We start from the raw sequence: 18,599 nt of genomic DNA on the forward strand, positions 1-18,599 counted from the left end.
TTTGGCAGGTCCGGGCTGGGGATTCGAACCCGCCACCTTAGGTGTACGTGGCTGGCGCATTAGCCGGTTGAGCTATAGGCGCCGAGCCTACACTTTGGCTCTTTATAGATAAGTTTTGCTGATCCATCCTCTAAATTTAATTTAATTTTAAATTCCAAAATAACTTGGGAAGTAAGAAATGTTTTCTATGATATACATGTACTTTCTTAATAATCCAAAACCAGGTTAAATTTAAAAATAAGAAAACGCATGTAGGAAAAAATAAGCTAGCTATAAAATTCAGTATTAAATGTCATATATTAACCTAAGTTAGGTTTTTAAACTTCTACCCTATTAAATAATCAAATTTTAAATGCCAAAATAAGGTTTTTTAAAAAATCCAGTATTTAATCCTTCATTAGGCTAAATAAAATTATCATGGGATTTCTTGGCATTAAAAAAAAAAGGATTTCACATAAATGTCTCCCATCACTTCTGAAATACAAGGGTTTTCCACTTCTTTTTCTTTGTCCTAAGAGTACAGTGCTTATCAAGTGCTTAGAATCCTCAGGTGCGTCTGCAATAGGAATAGAGGTAAAAGAGCTCTAAGCCCGTCACTTACATTTGGACCAGAGCTGTTCCCTTTTTATCTGTTTTATGCATATTGTATTTGCGAAAGTATCTGAAAAGCACAGATGGTAATGAATTTTATACACAATTGATATTCACATTGTTATAGCAAGAAAAAGCATGATCTAGGTCTAAAATAGACCAGGATATCATCTTTGCCCTGATACTTTTCAATCTATGACTTTAGGGAGATTATTGTACTTTTCTAAGCCTTTGTTTTCACGTCTGTGAGATGAAGCAATATTTGGCTCACAATATGAAACTAAATGCAGTAATGCATGTAAAAACACCTACTTGGCAACAATTATAGGTCATTCCTTCTTCCCTTGCTTTTAAAGTTGAATATGAAATTGCTGATAAAGCAATTTTGACTTATAAAAATGGCATTCATACAGTTCAATTTAATATTGCAAAAATCAACTGTGTAAAAAAAAGAGTTACCACAGGATAAAGGGACTGTTTGCAAGGTTGGCCCTTGGCTGGTATTTGGGAACTTGTCTTGTAAACAGTTACCTACACTGACAAAAAACTTTCCTCACATTGTAAGGGTAGTTTACTTTGCCTAAAGCGTTTACACAAACAATATGATTTGTGTTGAATACTGCTTTCCTTCTGAGAGTCTAGAATTTTGGTACATGCTAGGCAGATGGTGCCTATTTGTCAGCCTTCAGTGAAAACCTTGGGCACTGAATCTCTAAAGAGCTTCCCTGGTAGTGAATATTTCACATGTTGTCACAATTCACTGCTAAAGAAATTAAGTGTGTCCTGTGTGGCGCAATGGGGAAGGACTCTTAGAATCTTGCACATGAATTCCTCTAGATTTCACCCCATGCACTTTTCCCTTTGCTGATTTTGCTTTGGATCCTTCTGCATTAATAAATCTTAGTCATGAGTACAACTACATGCTGAATCTTACACTAACAAATCATCAAGCTTGGGGACAGTCTTGGTAATAGTTGATACAATGACTCTTAAAATATAACTATTTTAATCACAATTATGTTTAACTGCATTATATACAATATATTCCTAACTTCTCAGAATATACACGTATTATATAAAATTAGATGACAAGGTCAATTTAGACTGTATTACACACTGTCATATATACCCTCAAGAGCTAAATTCTATAAACCCACTTTCTCCTACACTAAATGTCTAAAATTGCCAGAGTATTCATTTCTTCTTCAGAGACACAAACTTTCAAAAATGCAAACTGGCAACACTTATCATCAGTAGCTTTTAAAGATCTTGTGCTCCATTCAATTTATTAATCCTAAATTACATCTATTCTAAGTAAATCATTAAAGATAAGCATAAAAATTATGCCAAAATATTGTTTCCATCGCAGTTTTTGGCTCAAAACCTCTCATATTCAATAAGGAACAGATTACAACTCAATTTTAGTATACCCCTAGACTAGACTACCATGAAACCATTCAAGCAGAAGACTGAATGTTAATAAGAAAAAGCTATTCAAAATTTATTGCTAAAGACAAATTACAAGATAATATAGTCAGTGTGATCCCTTTTTTCTTACTATTCTGTCTTGTACATACAGAGAAGAAAAAAATAACCCAGTAGGTTTATACCAAAATGTCATCAGTGATTATCTCTGGACAGTTCGATTATAGATAACATATATTTAGTTTCAGTAATATATTTTCTAAAATGTCTATAACGACTATGTTCTACTTACATTTTAGAAAAGGTTATGTGTACAAGTATATTTAATGCAAATTTTTGAAAGGTATATCAAACACTGACATGAGAGATAGGTTAGAAAAAATATACATCTTTCTCCTCTGTATGGAAAAAACACAATTCTAAAGAACTTTCAGCTCTCAAGTCTATTCAACCAAGAAAGTATAATGTGTACCTATAAAAGTAGTATTTTTGAATGGAATATATTCAATTTCCTCTCTTTTTTGAAAAAACAGCATGTTTTATAAGTCAATAGGAAGAGCTAAGAGCATAGTTTATTCTTAGCTTTGTGGGCACAATACATATATAAAGCCCATAGAATACTGTGCCTTCTATTATCTCTCTGCCTTTCTGCCTTCCCTAGGGAATAGTCCTGTCTTTTTTGGGGAGTCAGACTCCCTTTCTCTGAAACACTATATGCTAAGAAAAAATGGGATAGGCTCGGCGCCTGTGGCTCAACCGGCTAAGGCGCCAGCCACATACACCTAAGGTGGCGGGTTCGAATCCCCAGCCCGGACCCGCCAAACAACAATGACGGCTGCAACCAAAAAATAGCTGGGTGTTGTGGTGGATGCCTGTAGTCCCAGCTACTTGGGAGGCGAAGGCAGGAGACTCGCTTGAGCCCGGAGTTGGAGGTTGCTGTGAGCATGATGCCATGGCACTCTACCCAGGGAGATAGCTTGAGGCTCCGTCTCAAAAAAAAAAAAAAAAAAAAGAAAGAAAAAATGGGATAATAAGTAGATTGTATCCCTAACTTTGTCCCATAGGATAACGCAAGAAAATGGTTCATTAATATCAGGAGTTAACACTGTCATGAGTCCAACTCAATTCCTAGACTACAATCAATAAAACTGAGCATTAATTTTGATATACAGATATAGATATAGCTATCATTCTAGACACTGGGGATTCAGAGATAAAATATAGTTCCTGCCTTCAAGAAGCTTACAGACCAATGCTGTAGAGAGACATAAAAAGTTCTACTTCGCTGTGAAGGGAAAAGAGAAAGAGCATAAAAACCAGATTGTGAAGGAAAAAATAGGAGGGAAAGGCATTCCAGCTAGATAAACTGGCATGAACAAAGGTGAAGGGCTGAAAAAAGGCTTATTAAAACAACACGATTTTAACAATAGTTTGAGTGTAAAATAAATCTAAATGCAAAACAAACTCCTACATAAAAAAAGGGAAAGAAGCAGTGAGTCTGAAAATATTAAAACAAATGCAAAAAGCCTTTACATCCCATTGGAAGAAGTCTGGATTTAGACTTAAAGGCAATGGAGAATCGGTGATGGAAAAAATTAAATGATCCATAAATTTTTAGAAAGATCATGGCTTATGTGTGTTGCTGTCATTGAGTAAAAAACAGAATACAAGAATAAGAGAGCTTTTTGGGTTTGAAATTTTTAGAGGCCAAGAAAAGAAAAAAAGAGATTATTAGTATAATCCTATTTCCTTGAGTTTAAACTATTCATGAGACTGCAGAGGGCTATATGTGTGGAGCACAGGAGATAGAATTAGGTTAAGGATGATGTGGAAGTCATGAGCTTGTGAAAGCTACAAAAGTGGATGAAATCTCCAGGATGGTCTACAAAGTAAACTAAGTACAGATCCCTACAAAACACAAAACATTTGAGAAACAGAAAAAGAAACATTTAAAATGAAGATTAAGGCATAAAAAGAAACCAGATGAAGAGTTTGGTAATTTCTCAAAATGCTAAATATAGAATTACCTTGTGAGCCAGCACTTACACTTGTAGCTATATACTCAAAAGTGAAAAAAGGAAATTAGATACTTACATACTAATGTTCATAGTAGAATCATTCATAATAGCCAAAAGCTACAAACAACCCCAATGTCCATCAACAGATAATGAGTAAACAAAATACAGTACATCTATACAATGGAGTACCATTCAGCCATAAAATGGAATGGAATTCCTCTGGACACATGCTACAACATGGATTAATGCTGAAAACATTATGCTAAATAAAATAAGCCAGACACAGAGCAGAAATATTTTATAATTCCACTTACATGAGCTACCCAGAATAGGCAAATAGAGACAAACTAGAAAAAAGGTTATGAGGTACTTGGGGTGGAAGGAAAGGAGGAGTTGTTTAATGAATGCGGAGTTTCTGTTTGGGGGTGATAAAATAATTTAAAACCAGTAGTAATGGCTGTACAACATTCTGAATATACTTAATGCCATTGAACCGTATACTTTAAAAAAGAATAATATGATAGATGTTGTATATATTTTACCACAGTAAAAAAAAGCATTTTTGGCTCAGCGCCTATAACTCAAGCAGCTAAGGCACCAGCGACATACAGGGGAGCTGGCGGGTTCAAATTCAGGCCGGGCCTGCCAAACAACAATACCTATAACCAAAAAATAGCCAGGCGTTGTAGTGGGCACCTGTAGTCCCAGCTACTTGGGAGGCTGAGGCAAGAAGATCGCTTAAGCCCAAGAGTTTGAGGTTGTTGACGCCATGCCACTCTACCCAGGGCAACAGCTTGAGACTGTCTCAAAAAAAAAAAGTATCTTTACTAAAGCCAAAAGTAAAAAGAGTCAATAGTGTCAAATTCTGCTACAAGATCAGGCAGTCAGGCGGCGTCTGTGGCTCAAAGGAGTAAGGTGCCGGCTCCATATGCCGTAGGTGGCGGGTTCAAACCCAACCCCCGCCAAAACTGCAAAGAAAAAGATCAGGCAGTCTAAAGCCTGAAAACTGTCACTAGCTTTAATGTGACCATGGCAGGGTAACAGTAATACCCATATAGGCTAATTCAGCGGTTCTCGACCTGTGGGTTGCGACCCCTTTGTAAAAATGAAAATACATTGTGGCATTAGGAAGGTTGAGAACCACTGGTAGGTGGAAGAATTGATAAAAGGGAAAATAATGCAAGGATTTGGGCATCTGAATGGACCTATATTTTAGAAAGTACCCAAGGAATTGCAGGAATGAAAGGTACAGAAAAAACTGACACAGGGTCAAGATTTAATTTGAATGAGCCAGTTGGGCCCTATCTTTTCCCTTCAGGTGATACTGGGGGGCTTGAAGAAGGTAAAATGCTATTGCTAAGCCTTGGGAAGTAAAGCATGTAGAAGAGTGGTTTGCATCTGGCCTCAAGAGAGTACCAGGGTGTGGTTTCCTTTCCCTCAGAGGTACTGGAGACTGAAAGTAGCACCATCCTGGCCTAGAACTGATGGTTGTAGTCAGGGCAGTTCACTGACTCGCCAAACAACACTACCATGAAGGTACTGGTGGAGCATCATCAGCTGTTGTGTCCTGCTTGATGTAGGACAGAATGCAGTGGGACAGCAACTATTCATGGAAATAGAGTTTCTGCTGCTCCAAAGTGATGTTTAGCACTGTGCAAGGAGATATTTTAAAGGTCATGTAGTCTAATCTCTAGTTTTTTAGACCAGATGACCGATTTAAGTGTCACAAACTCTATACTCAAGTTCTCTAAGTCTACCACTAAAGTCACTATGTGGGACATTGCCACATAGCCACTCTGGGTCTCAATGTCCACATCTGTAAAATAAACTCTTATGTCTAAGTCACGTGGTGTTATGATAGCAAAGAAAATACTCTGAAAGTCCAGATCTTTTAAAATATTATAGCACTTTTCCCACAGTCTATTGTTCCCACTGTTCCTGCCAGAATGTTATTTATGCCTGTGGATTAGTGACTTAATGAGGTAAACAGCCTATATTACAAAATAGTCTAGGTCTTACTTTATTTTTATTTTATTTTTTTGCAGTTTTTTTTGGCTGGAGCTGGGTTTGAACTTGCCACCTTCGGCATATGGGTCCAGCACCCTACTCTTTGAGCACAGGTGCTGCCCTAGGTCTTACTTTAGACAAGAATTACACAGAAAAAAAAAAAAGAGAGAGAGTTACAAAGAGCCTACATAATGGTAATTCTGAATAATCTCCACTTTAAATTACTTCACTATCTTTACAAATAAGGAGAACATTTTTGTTCATCAAAAAGTATAGGGTGGCGCCTGTGGCCCAGTGAGTAAGGTGCCGGCCCATATATCAAGGATGGCGGGTTCAAACCCACCCCGGCCAAACTGCAACAACAACAACAACAACAACAAAATAGCTGAGTGTTGTGGCAGGCACCTGTAGTTCCAGCTACTCGGGATGCTGAGGCAAGAAAATCACCTAAGCCCAAGAGCTGGAGGTTGCTGTGAGCTATGATGCTACAGCATTCAACCAAGGGCGACAAAGTGAGACTCTGTCTCAAAAAAAAAAAAGTATAATTATTTCTTCATGAAATATTTTCATTCCTAAAAATGAAAATGGGCTATTTTCATATGTGTTGTAGATCTATATAAATACTGAAAACTTTGAAGAACAAACACTATTTTGTCTGCAGTAATCTACTTGATGTCACCACATATTTTTAGAACCACTTCATAAAATCTTACTTATATCAAAATGTCCATATTCTTTACAAAGCCATCATAAGTTATTATCTTGGCCATATCATATATTCTTAGTACAGAAAATTAAGTGAGGTGAACTGAAAAATCTAAAAAGAAAAAAATGAAAAAAAAAAAAAAAGGAGGCAGGTGGTGCCTGTGGCTCAAGTAGTACAGCGCCAACCCCATATGCCAGAAGCGGCGGGTTCAAACCCAGCCCCAGCCTAGAACTGCAAAAAGAAAAAAAAATTAAGGGGAGGCATTTAGAAAAAAATAACAGCTTCAAATGATTGGAGAAATAAGCTCTTATTCCTCAGAAACTGGATGATTTTCCTCTTTCTTCCCTGTATAAACTCTCAAAACGTAGGTTGGTTCTGATAAGCAATTCGTATCAGAATTTTAGGTTAGAACTCTAATTTTTTCTTTCACTGTTAAAACTTTCAATAATAACATACACTGGTATCAGTAATGGCACCTGGACAACTTGTACTAATGGTTGTACGAATGGGTGTAAAAGATCTCCACAAGTTCTTAATATGCTTCCCCATATTTGTGATCAAAATCTGCCCATTTGTTACATCTGTCATAATTATTTCACAAAGGTATTACATTAACATTATACACATTACAAGAAATATAAAAATGGAGAGCAGATTTGGTATGACAATTGTCCTCAGTTTATCACATAGTATCTTACTTCACTTAAATTGTCTATTAACTAAATGAACTCTTCTAACCTCTGTGGCAGCATGGATGTGAGGCCACACAATTCTGGATTCAAGCCTAAATCTACTTCATTAATTATGTGGTAAACAGGTAAATTTGTTGTTTCCTTGAGATGCATTTCTTTTTTTTTTCTTGTCTCCATTATCATGACTATAGAAAAAAGGGGCCAGGACCCCAGCTGAACTGCAACAAAGGCAATGCCTGCAATGCCAGGCATTGTGGCAGGCGCCTGTAGTCACAGCTACTCAGAAGGCTGAGGCAAGAGAATTGCCTAAACCCAGGAGTTGGAGGTTGCTGTGAGCTGTGTGACGCCATGGCAGAGTGCTGAGGGCAATAAAGTGAGACTCTGTCTCTACAAAAAAAAAAAAAGAAAAAGATAAAAGGGGCCAAGTGCACAGTGGCTCACGCCTGTAATCCTAGTACACTGGGAGGCCTAGGCAAGGTGGGTGGATTGCCTGAGCTCACCAGTTTGAGACCAGATTGAGCAAAATCAAGACCCCATCTCTAAAAATTGCTGGGCATTATGGTAGAAGCCTATAGTCTCAGCTACTTGAGAAGCTGAGGCAAGAGAATCATTTCAGCCCAAGAGTTTGGGGTTGCTGTGAGCTGTGTTAGAGCACTCTACAGAGGGTGACAAAGTGAGACTCTATGTCAAAAAAAAAAAAAAAAAAAAAAAAAAAAGGGTTTTTTTTTTTTCCGAATATAGAAATAATACCTTCCCAACATTTTGCTGGGGTGATTAAGAGATAATCATATACAATACATTTTGCTCAAAGTAACAGAGTTGCTTAATTAACATTGTTATAGATAGTTGTATGGATACAGCAAGCTCTGTATGCAGTACCTTAAGTGAAAACAATTAGATGAAAAAACTTTACAATTTAGTGTGAAACAAATATAAAACTGAGCATCAACCTAAAATAGTTCTAAACAATGCTAGAATACTACTTAAAGGGTTTCTGAATATTAAAACAAAACCACATTTAAATGAAAGACTTCCAATTTAGAATAAGCAAATCATCATTAACTTTACAAGCAGCAGGAAATACTGGTTTCTTGATAGTGGACACTTAATCCACTATCAAGAAATCAAAACAAGAAAAGTTTAGTAGTAGTGAAAAAATAGCAAGCGAAAAGCTTCTGAAAATACTTCATTACACAGAAAATATTTTGGTATCTTCAGTTATACAAATTCAAACTAAACATACCCAAACATCAACAAATTAATTAATTCTGTCAGCAGGTGGCTCTAGTGATACTGAAATAACAGTATTAAATACTATAGCAAAATAAAGACAGTAAAAATATACTGATTCTCAGAAATTTGGAGTCAAAAAAAGTCATCTCGATACTTTAAACTTCCTTTTCAAATGAAGATACCAAAGTCTAGAATAAGTGGCTTATTTAAGGACTGACAGTATGTTAGTGGCAGAACAAAACTGAACTTAAGATGTCTGTCTTAAGATGACTTAAGATGTCTGTCTTAAGTACTCTCAGTCAACAAAGAATTATTCAGCCTTTACTACTGCCAGATAAGAGTCTTCCTCCAAAATAATTCACTGCTAACTTACACATGTCACATTTATAGATTTGTCCACTTAAGGGAAAAATACATACAACTATATGAAAGCTCATTATCATGATTTCTAATGGTATTGAAGAATATTTAGTGACAATAAGAATTAAAAGGAATATAATGTTAGTAATCATGTTTCCAGTATCTGAGAAGGAAAAGTAATTTGGCTTTTAAAAAAAGGCTGAGAAAGATTTAATATTTCCTATTTAACATTTCCCATTTATACCCCTTCCTAGTTCCTAGGTCTAGAAGGATTTTTCATCTTCTTTTTTTCTTCTCTCCTTTTGGTTTATGTAACCAATTTATATACTTACTCTGAGCCTGCAGCCATTTCCAAGTATGACGCTTCTGCTGTATCAACCCCCAATGGGATCACTATGCTCATGACGTTCGCCTCTGGTAAATTCGATTACTATGGAGTCCTATGCATTGGTATCCAAAACACTGGGGCATGCCAGCCACAGTGCTCATTGCAAACATCTAAGTGCATCCACAAACCCTGTTTAAAACAAAAAGAAACAAAAAGAATTATCTTCATATTTCTAGCAAGAGTCACACTACAATATGTAAAATACATGAAAAGAAAACTTTAATTAAAATCTCAACACAAATTGGAATTTCGCTTAGAGAAATCTCTGTTTATTTTTTGACAATCTCTCTTTCATTTATTTTTCTGGAATTAAGTTGTATGACCTAGATCAAAAGAGAAGTTTCTGAATCATAATCTTCCTTATGTAATGAATTTAGGATACACAAGAAGAATTACTAAGGCACATTATTTAGTGAAAAAGCGGCAATTATTCATTTTAAAAGATAAAATGGAATTACTTATAATACCAGTATTCAAAAATAAGTCTTCTTGAAGTCTTCTTGATTTAGTGAGTGATCTAACAATATATTATATTTCTGTGGAACATGGATGAAGCACCATAATCAGCTTTTTACATGGATGGTCTATTTAATTCTCAGAATTCTGAGCATACCAGTATCTCCATTTTACCACCGAGGAATACAAAACCAAGAAAGGCTAAATAACTTAATAGAAGTTGTACAGATTAAGAGATGAAACCAGGATTTGAATTAATTCTATTCTAATGTTTATATATGTATACAAAGAAAGCTTTTTTATTTGTAATAATACTAATTGTTCTACAGTGGTTGTCATTTTCCATAATATATTAATCTATGTATACTGATTGAGGCAATTCTGTATTTCTTTTTTTTTTTTCCTTAGAGACAGAGTCTCACTTTGTAGAATGCCATGACATCACAGCTCATAGCAACCTCCAACTCCTGGGCTTAGGCGATTCTCTTGCCTCAGCTTCCCAAGTAGCTGGGACTACAAGCGCCTGCCACAATGCCCTGCTATTTTTTTGTTGCAGTTTGGCAGGGGCTGGGTTCAAACCCACCACCCTCGATATATGGGCAGCACCCTACTCACTGAGCCACAGGCGCCACCCGCGATTCTCTATTTCTTCAGTTAGCATTAACTATTTAGAGTTAATACTCCCTAATACAATTATAGTTACTCGAAAAAACTCACGAATTCTTAAACAAATATACAATAGTATCCTTTAGAGACAATAATAACTAAGAGGCACTCCGTTTCAACATCAATTTTTTGCTAATGTAAATTCACTACATAATTTTTACTACATGCGTTGTTTATAAAGTATCTACTCAAAAGCTTTCCAATAAAGATAACAACTCAGGAGCAAAATTGACAGGGATAATCTGGAAAACAGCAATAGTAAATATTGTCCTTGTCCCTGTAATGTTATTCCTGAAAAGCAATGTGCAATTGCCTATTACTGTATATTTTTATGTTATAATAACTTGTAATTTAGTAACTCTACCTCAGTTACACATGGTTTAAAAGTAAAGGCTAGTTTTGTTCAAGAATTTAAACCACTGGGTGGCGCCTGTGGCTCAAAGGAGTAAGGCACCGGCTTCCATATGCCAGAGATGGTGGGTTCAAACCCAGCCCCGGCCAAAAAAAAAAAAAAAAAAAAGAATTCAAACCACTATTATAGCACATTTACCCATTTTAGTAATTTCCCTCATAATGTATGAACTCATAATCTGTATTATCTGTGAAATAAAAATTATTCTGAGCACATATTCTCGAGCTTAATTGTAAAAATTAAAGGTAGATACTATGTGTTTCTTCACATAGTAGCTCTTAATGTTAGACTCATAAGAAGCCTTGTATCTTAGATATATATTATATTTAGTTGTGCATTTATTTACCAGAGGCAGAAACTGAAAAGCAGAAATCAATTCATTATGTATTCTTTTAAGTAACTGAGTAACATTTCTAATCTAAAATATATATATATATTTAAAGTTGTGCATCTTTTATATGAATATGCAATCCTCAATAAACATTACACTTGAGCTGTTTTTAAATAGCAATGAAAAGGACAGGTCTGGTAGCTCGCGCATATAATCCTAGCATTCTGGGAGGCTGAGGCAGGAGGATCACTTGAACCCAGGAGTTTTAGGTTGCTGTGAGCACTCTAGCATGGGATAACAGAGTGAGACTCCACCTCAGTCAATCATTCAATCAATAGCAATGAAGAGGTTGCCATAAACAGACCATGGCTTACATTTGTTCAGTTATTACCTATCTACCAAACTCTGCACAATACATGGAGTATAAAAGCACTTTACAAAAGATTGGTGAATGAATTAGAGCACCTGCAATAAAACTGCAGCTCTGGCCTCATTAATCAAATGAATTTGTCAACCTACACAATCAAGTGCTATAAAAACAACTACAGGACATCTCCAGAACTACATCTCTAAAAAACACATCCTCAGAACAAAGACATATATCATCATATCTGAAAAAGAATTACAGACGCTGAGTTTCATTCAACATGAAAGAAGATCTCAGTAACTTACAAGGTTCGAAGACGACAAGACATTATATACACTGAGACTATAAAAATAGTAAACATTTTAGTATTTTCGTTAACATCAAAAAATCTATAGCCAGAAATTCATACTGCTTAAAAACCTGATTGATACTTAAATAATAAAGTCATTAGGGTCAAATCATTGCCTTTAAAAATAAAGGAAAAAAAAACCTGAGAAAGCCCATGTAATAAGCAGAAAAGATATGAGCTTTTAATAGTGAGTTTGTAACACAGGCATAAGTAAAGCAAAAAAATTAACATAATCCAAAACAATTCAGACAAAGTTTTATACCTCACATGCAAATAAAAAAATTGGTCATCCAACTGGCAAGTAAATAATATACAAAATACATTGAGAATAAGTGGCAGCCATTAAAGAAATAATATAAAAGGAAATACCATGAGATGTCTGGTAAATCTGAGGTCCAAGAAAGAATAAATGTCTTCACAAACCTGCTATCCAGAATATACCTAGAAACCAAGTGAACATAGGAGTATTGAGCTATATTTAAATGGAATAAAATTATAGGTACTTCTAACCACATGGTACCTAAAACCAAAGGGACACACCCTAAGACAGCAGTTAATTCTTAAAAGGATAAATTTATATTTCTCTTTTTTATACAAATGAATATAAACACAAGTAAATAGAATAGTCAAAACTAAATACCAAATCAAACTGAACCAAACTGAAAAGAAACTGGGAAAATATAATACTAAAAACAGATTTAGCAAAGGAAAAGCAATGACGCAAAAAAACAAAACCAACCACACACACAATACAAACTCCTAAAGTATGGTGGGTACAGTGGTTTATGCCCATAATCCTAGTACCATGGGAGGCCAAGGCACGAAGATAGCTTGAGTTCAGGAGTTTGAGACCAGCCCGAGGAAGAGGGAGACCATTATCTACTAAAAATAGAAAAATTATCCAGGCTCGGTGCCTGTGGCTCAACCGGCTAAGGCGCCAGCCACATATACCTAAGGTGGCCGGTTTGAATCCAGCCTGGACCCGCCAAACAACAATGACGGCTGCAACCAAAAAATAGCCGGGTGTTGTGGCGGGCGCCTGTGGTCCCAGCTACTTGGGAGGCTGAGGTAGGAGACTCACTTGAGCCCAGGAGTTGGAGGTTGCTGTGAGCTGTGATGCCATAGCACTCTACCCAGGGGGACAGCTTGAGGCTCTGTCTCAAAAAAAAAAAAAAAAAAGAAAGAAAAGAAAAATTATTCAGGCAAGCCTGAGGCAAGAGGATCCCTGGAGCCTAGGAGTTTGAGGTTGCAGTGAGCTATGATGATATCATACACTCTACCTGGAGCCAAAGAGCAAGACTACACATCTCAAAAAGAAAGGAAAAAAAAAACCTACCTAAAACTAAAGTAGAGAAAATGAGATAAAAGGCAAGAAAAAGCAATTTAAGTAGAAAGGAGTCTTTCTGAAAAACTGGAAGACTAAGACTTCTTTTAAGACCATGTTAAGAAAGACAGAAAATAAAAATGTCACTGAGAAGATGGAACATGATACTTAAAGGGCAGAAGGAATGAAAATATAAGGGTAAAAATGTACAGATAAAAGTACCCAACCTAATAATCTCTTTGAGGAAGAGCAAGGAAGAGCATTATCTTTCTGTCCTTTATAAGCATCTGGCATAGTACTCACTAAATATTTAAAATTAAATTAATGTGACTTGGCACCTGTATCTCAAGTGGCTAAGGCGCCAGCCACATACACCAGAGCTGGTGGGTTTGAATCCAGCCTGGGCCTGCCAAACAACTAGAAACCAGAAAATAGACAGGTGTTGTGGCAGGCCACTGTAGTCCCAGTCACTTGGGAGGCTGAGACAAAAGAATCGCTTAAGCCCAGGACTAGGAGGTTGCTATGACCTGTGATGCAATGGCACTCTACCCAGGGCAACAGCTTGAGGCTCTGTCTCAAAAAAAAACAAAAAAGTAAATTAATGTGTACTTTTGGATAGTTACCACTAGGAGACTAGACAAGTGAATTGTTGGTTTAATTACTAATGGAAACGATGAAATAAAGAAATCTGAAAATACCTGTGAAGGGCCATGGATCTGAGATTTCCTTATAAAATCAGAAATTTAACTGCCCCTGTTATTTAATCAAGATATTTTTATTGATAGCAGTTAACTAACATATAATAAAAAGAATACTGATTAATCAAAATCCAAGTTACTACCTATGAAACTTTGGGCAAGTCATTTCACTGCTCTGAGTTTCAACTGTAAATGAGGCAAGAGATTGGATAGACTGATGATTTCTTTTTTTTTTTTTTTTGAGACAGAGCCTCCAGCTGTCCCCCTGGGCAGAGTGCCGTGGCATGACAGCTCACAACAACCTCTAACTCCTGGGCTCAAGCGAGTCTCCTGCCTCTGCCTCCCAAGCAGCTGGGACCACAGGCGCCTGCCACAATGCCCAGCTATCTTATTTTTTTTTGGTTGCAGCCATCATTGTTGTTTGGCAGGCCTGGACTGGATTCGACCCCACCACCTTAGGTGTATGTGGCTGGCGCCCCAGCCACTGGAGCCACAGGCACCAAGCCTAGACTGATGATCTTACAGTTTAAGTTTTATAAACATAATTTTATAATCATAATAATTAGTAGATTAGGTAACCAAAAGACTATCAGATTCTGAAAATTGATAAAATATATATTTGATAACAAAGTATTTCTACAACTGGGTTAATATTAGTATCAGATAGTGCTCCACAAGCACTTATCTGATTGATACTCAAACCTTCCTATAGTGCTTATAACAATAATCAGCCACCCTTTCCATGGGGTTGTGCTATCATCCAATGAGCACCTATACAATACACCCACATCAACTAGATTTTTGCTTTACATTGGTGCAATCTTTGGAAAAAAGAAAAACCTCTTTTCCCTAAAAGGGAAAGAAAAAAAATCATCATCATCATCACAACAAATACTGAGTATTTTCAATGCTTAAACCCCCAAAACAAGCCTATTGTATTATCTCCATTTAATAGATGAGGCAAACAGGTCAATCTTGTCCAAAGTAGCCAAATCAAGATTTAAACCTAGTGGTCTGATTCCAGAGCCTACACATTAGTTTGCCTGAAAATAAAATGTGTAAGATGACTGGTAAAATAATCTGGAATTTACAGTTAAGGGAGATTAAATTGTGAACTGACTTTCAAAACAGGAAGTTAAATAAAATCCATATTTCTTACTCCAGAATATCTGGACTGCATTTACTCTGGCACACTGAATGAAAGCACAGTGAACAAAACCCACCTTGCTCCTTCCCCAAACTTAATATAGTTAATTTACATCCACGCCACAACGCCTATACCCTAGCACTCTAGGAGGATTGGTTGAACCCAAGAGTTTGAGGTTGCAGTAAATTATAATCATGCCACTGCACTCTACCCAGGGCAACGGAGCAAAAGTCTGTCCAAAAAAGATGCATCAAGATTGGTTTGGCAAATGTAACAAATATATTCCCCCACATTGATAAGGGATGTTGGTGGGAAGCTATGCCTGAGCTGGGGAAGGAGGCATGTGAGAACTTTACTTCCTACTCAATTTTGTTGTGATTCTAACAGGGCTCTAAAAATTAGGTCTAATTTTTTTTTAAATACATGTATGAATATGATACAGAGAACTATTTGTTTGCCATTCTATAATCCTCCCTACTAGGGTTTTTGAGGCTTTATTCTCAAATAGTGTTGCAACCAGCTAAAAGTATAGTATACTCCTCTATCTCAAATCCCTCAAATTAAAATAAATTAATTTCAATACCATCCAATTTTTTAATGTACCATGCTTTTTTTTTTTTTCTCCTAGAGACAGAGTCTTGCTCTATGGCCCTCAGTAGAGGACCATGGCATCACAGCAACCTCCAGCTCCTGGGCTTACTTTTTGTTGTTGCAGTTTGGCTGGGGTTAGGTTTGAACCCACCACCCTGGGTGTATGGGGCTGGCACCCTACTCACTGAGCCACAGGTGCTGCTTTTTTGAATGGTAAAAAAACAACCATTTTATCAAACTCCCAAGTGTTGGAGATCACGGAGCTATGATGAAAATGTAGTACAATGTACTTTTTTAATCAAGTAGCAATTCAGAGACTTAGATTGAGTATCCAAGAATGAAAGCACTGTTTCCTCCACACACAAAAGTTCCTTTTTTTCTTTTTTGGCAGACAGAGTCTTGTTGTGTTACCCAGGCAGTGCAGTGGTGTCATTAGAGCTCACTGCAACCTCAAGATCCTAGGCTGAAACTATCCTCCTACCTCAGCCTCCTGAGTTGCTGGGAGCACAGGCACATAAGGTCTGGATAATTTTCCTATTTTTATGTAATGACAGAGTCTCATTCTTGCTCAGGCTGGTATCAAACTTCCAGACTCAAGCAATCCTCCTACCTCAGTCTCCCAAGTAGTTGGGACAATAGCCACATGCCACCACACCTGGCTAATTGGGTATTATTACTCCCAAGCTGGTCTCAAACTCCTGACCTCAAGTGTGATCTCCTGCCTCAGTCTCCAAAAGGATTACAAGCATGAGCCACTTCACCTGGCTTACATGTTTAATTTTTCAATTCTGCTCCCAGTAGTTCCTAGAGGAGTGAGGGATTTGAGACAGCAGGAGAAGAGTCAGAAAAGTTAAGAACAGTGGAAGACAATACATTCTATAGAGTTAAAAACTTCGTAGCTGCATGTTCCATGCAGTAGCTACCAAATGTGAAAAAAACATTAAATGAAACACTACTCAGAAATATAAAGGAATGAACAACTGATACATGCAACAACTTGGATGAATCTCAAGGAAATTATGCAGAGTGGAAAAAAATGCTAATCCCTAAGGATTACATATTGTGTAATTCCCTTTATATAACATTCCTAAAATGATAAACTGTAGAAATGGAGAACAGATTAGTGAGGGAAAGAGGTAGCTATGGTTATATAAGAGCAAAAACAAGGAACCTTGTGATGATGCAACTGTTCTGCATCTTAACTGTGATGGTGGATACAGGTCCTACACATGATAAAAACACAGAGAACTAAATACAAACAAAGGAGTAAAAGTAAAACTGGGAAAGCCTGAATAAAATGAGAGGATTGTACCAATGTCAATATTCTGGTCATGACATTTGTACTACAATTTTGCAAAATGTTACCACTGAGAAAAACTAGGTGTTAACGGGTTTGAGTATGGTTTGTCCCTGCCAAAACTCATGGTGGAACCTTAATTCCCAGAATAGCAATGTTGAAAGGTGGAACCTTTAGATGAGGTAGGGCCTAATGGGAAGTGTTTGGGTCATAAGGGCTCCACCCTTGTGAGTGGCTTGGTGCCCATCTTGCATAGTGAGTTCTCTTTGGCAAAACTGGATTAGTTCTCCCAGGAATAGACTAGCTCCTGAAAGAGTGGGTTTTTATAAAGCCAGACTGTCCCATGGATTTTGCTTCCTTCACACATCTGCTTTGAGCTTTCACCATGTTATGACACAATATGAAAGCCCTTACCAAAAGCCAAGCAGATCCCATTTTGCCTTTTTTTTCCCTTTTTTTTTTTTTTTTTAAGATAGAGTCTCACTCTGTCATCCTGAGTAGAGTGCCCTGGCATCATAGCTCACAGCAACCTCAAACTCTTGGGCTCAAGTGATCCTCCTGCCTCAGCCTCCCCAGTAGCTGGGACTACAGGCACCCAACACTATACCTGGCTAGTTTTTCTATTTTTGGTAGACATGGAATCTCACTCTTGCGTGGGCTGGTCTTAAACTCCTGAGCTCAAAGAATCCAGCCTGTCTTGGCCTCCCAGAGTGCTAGGATTACAGATGTAAGCCACCCATTATGCTTTCCTGACCTTCCCAGCCTGAAGAACCTCCAGCTAAATAAACTTCTTTTCTTTATAAATTACCCAATCTCCAATATTCTCTAACAGCAACCATGAATGGACTAAGAACTAGGTAAAGTACTCCACTAGTCCCTGCTTTCCAATAAATGAATTTTTACATAGAAACTAAGCATTCTTTTTGATTATAAATGAAAAATTGTTGTAATCGCCTTTTTTCCTCCCACTGATTGCTAGTGTCCATTTCGAGTGCTCTGTTAAGAAGGCCACTGCCAATTATTATGGAAGAATCCTACAAGTGAAAATTGACATCTACCAATGGATATGGTAGGAATCTGTACTTCATATTTGCTACATCTGTGGTTAAAAAGGATGGCAGGGATATCTAGGCCTGCACACCCTCTCATCTACCAGTTAGTTCCATGAGAAGCCCTCTCAGGCTTCCTGGAGAACAGTTAAAAATTCAATGGCTAAAAGAAAATACTGTCTCAAAATGACACATGAAAAACATTTTTACTGGTATATTCTATTTGTCCAAATGGAAGAAAAAAATATCCTTCCAAAAAGTAGTGTTAACACCTATGGGAATTAGGGGCGGCACCCATAGCTCAGTGGGTAGGGCGCCGGCCACATACACCCAGTCTGCTGGGTTCAAACCCACCCGGGCCAGCTTAAAAAAAAAAAAACAGTGACAACTGCAACAAAAAAATAGCCAGGTGTTGTGGCGGGTGCCTATAGTCCCCGCTACTTGGGAGGCTGAGGCAAGAGAATCACTTGAACCCAAGAGTTTGGGGTTGCT

The 18,599-nt window shown here is 37.2% G+C and overlaps 1 protein-coding gene across 7 annotated transcripts in view; it reads right to left on the minus strand.

Moving 5' to 3' along the window:
* Positions 1 to 18,599, minus strand: part of KMT2E (lysine methyltransferase 2E) — a 103,789-nt gene that overhangs the window by 67,287 nt on the left and 17,903 nt on the right. For 3 of the 7 annotated variants that reach the window (XM_012812224.2, XM_023518737.1, XM_023518711.1), the window contains exon 2: positions 9,365 to 9,549. In XM_012812224.2, the coding sequence (XP_012667678.1) occupies positions 9,365 to 9,435 (71 nt within the window). In that variant the 5' untranslated portion in view covers positions 9,436 to 9,549. Of the gene's footprint in view, positions 1 to 9,364; positions 9,704 to 12,370; positions 12,582 to 18,599 lie in introns of those variants that run through there. The other 4 variants (XM_023518733.1, XM_023518715.1, XM_023518719.1 and 1 more) reach the window with 3 other exon arrangements.

This window comes from Otolemur garnettii, unplaced genomic scaffold (assembly GCF_000181295.1).
Source record: "Otolemur garnettii isolate 467f Iridium unplaced genomic scaffold, OtoGar3 scaffold00005, whole genome shotgun sequence".
Taxonomy (NCBI): Eukaryota; Metazoa; Chordata; class Mammalia; order Primates; family Galagidae; genus Otolemur; species Otolemur garnettii.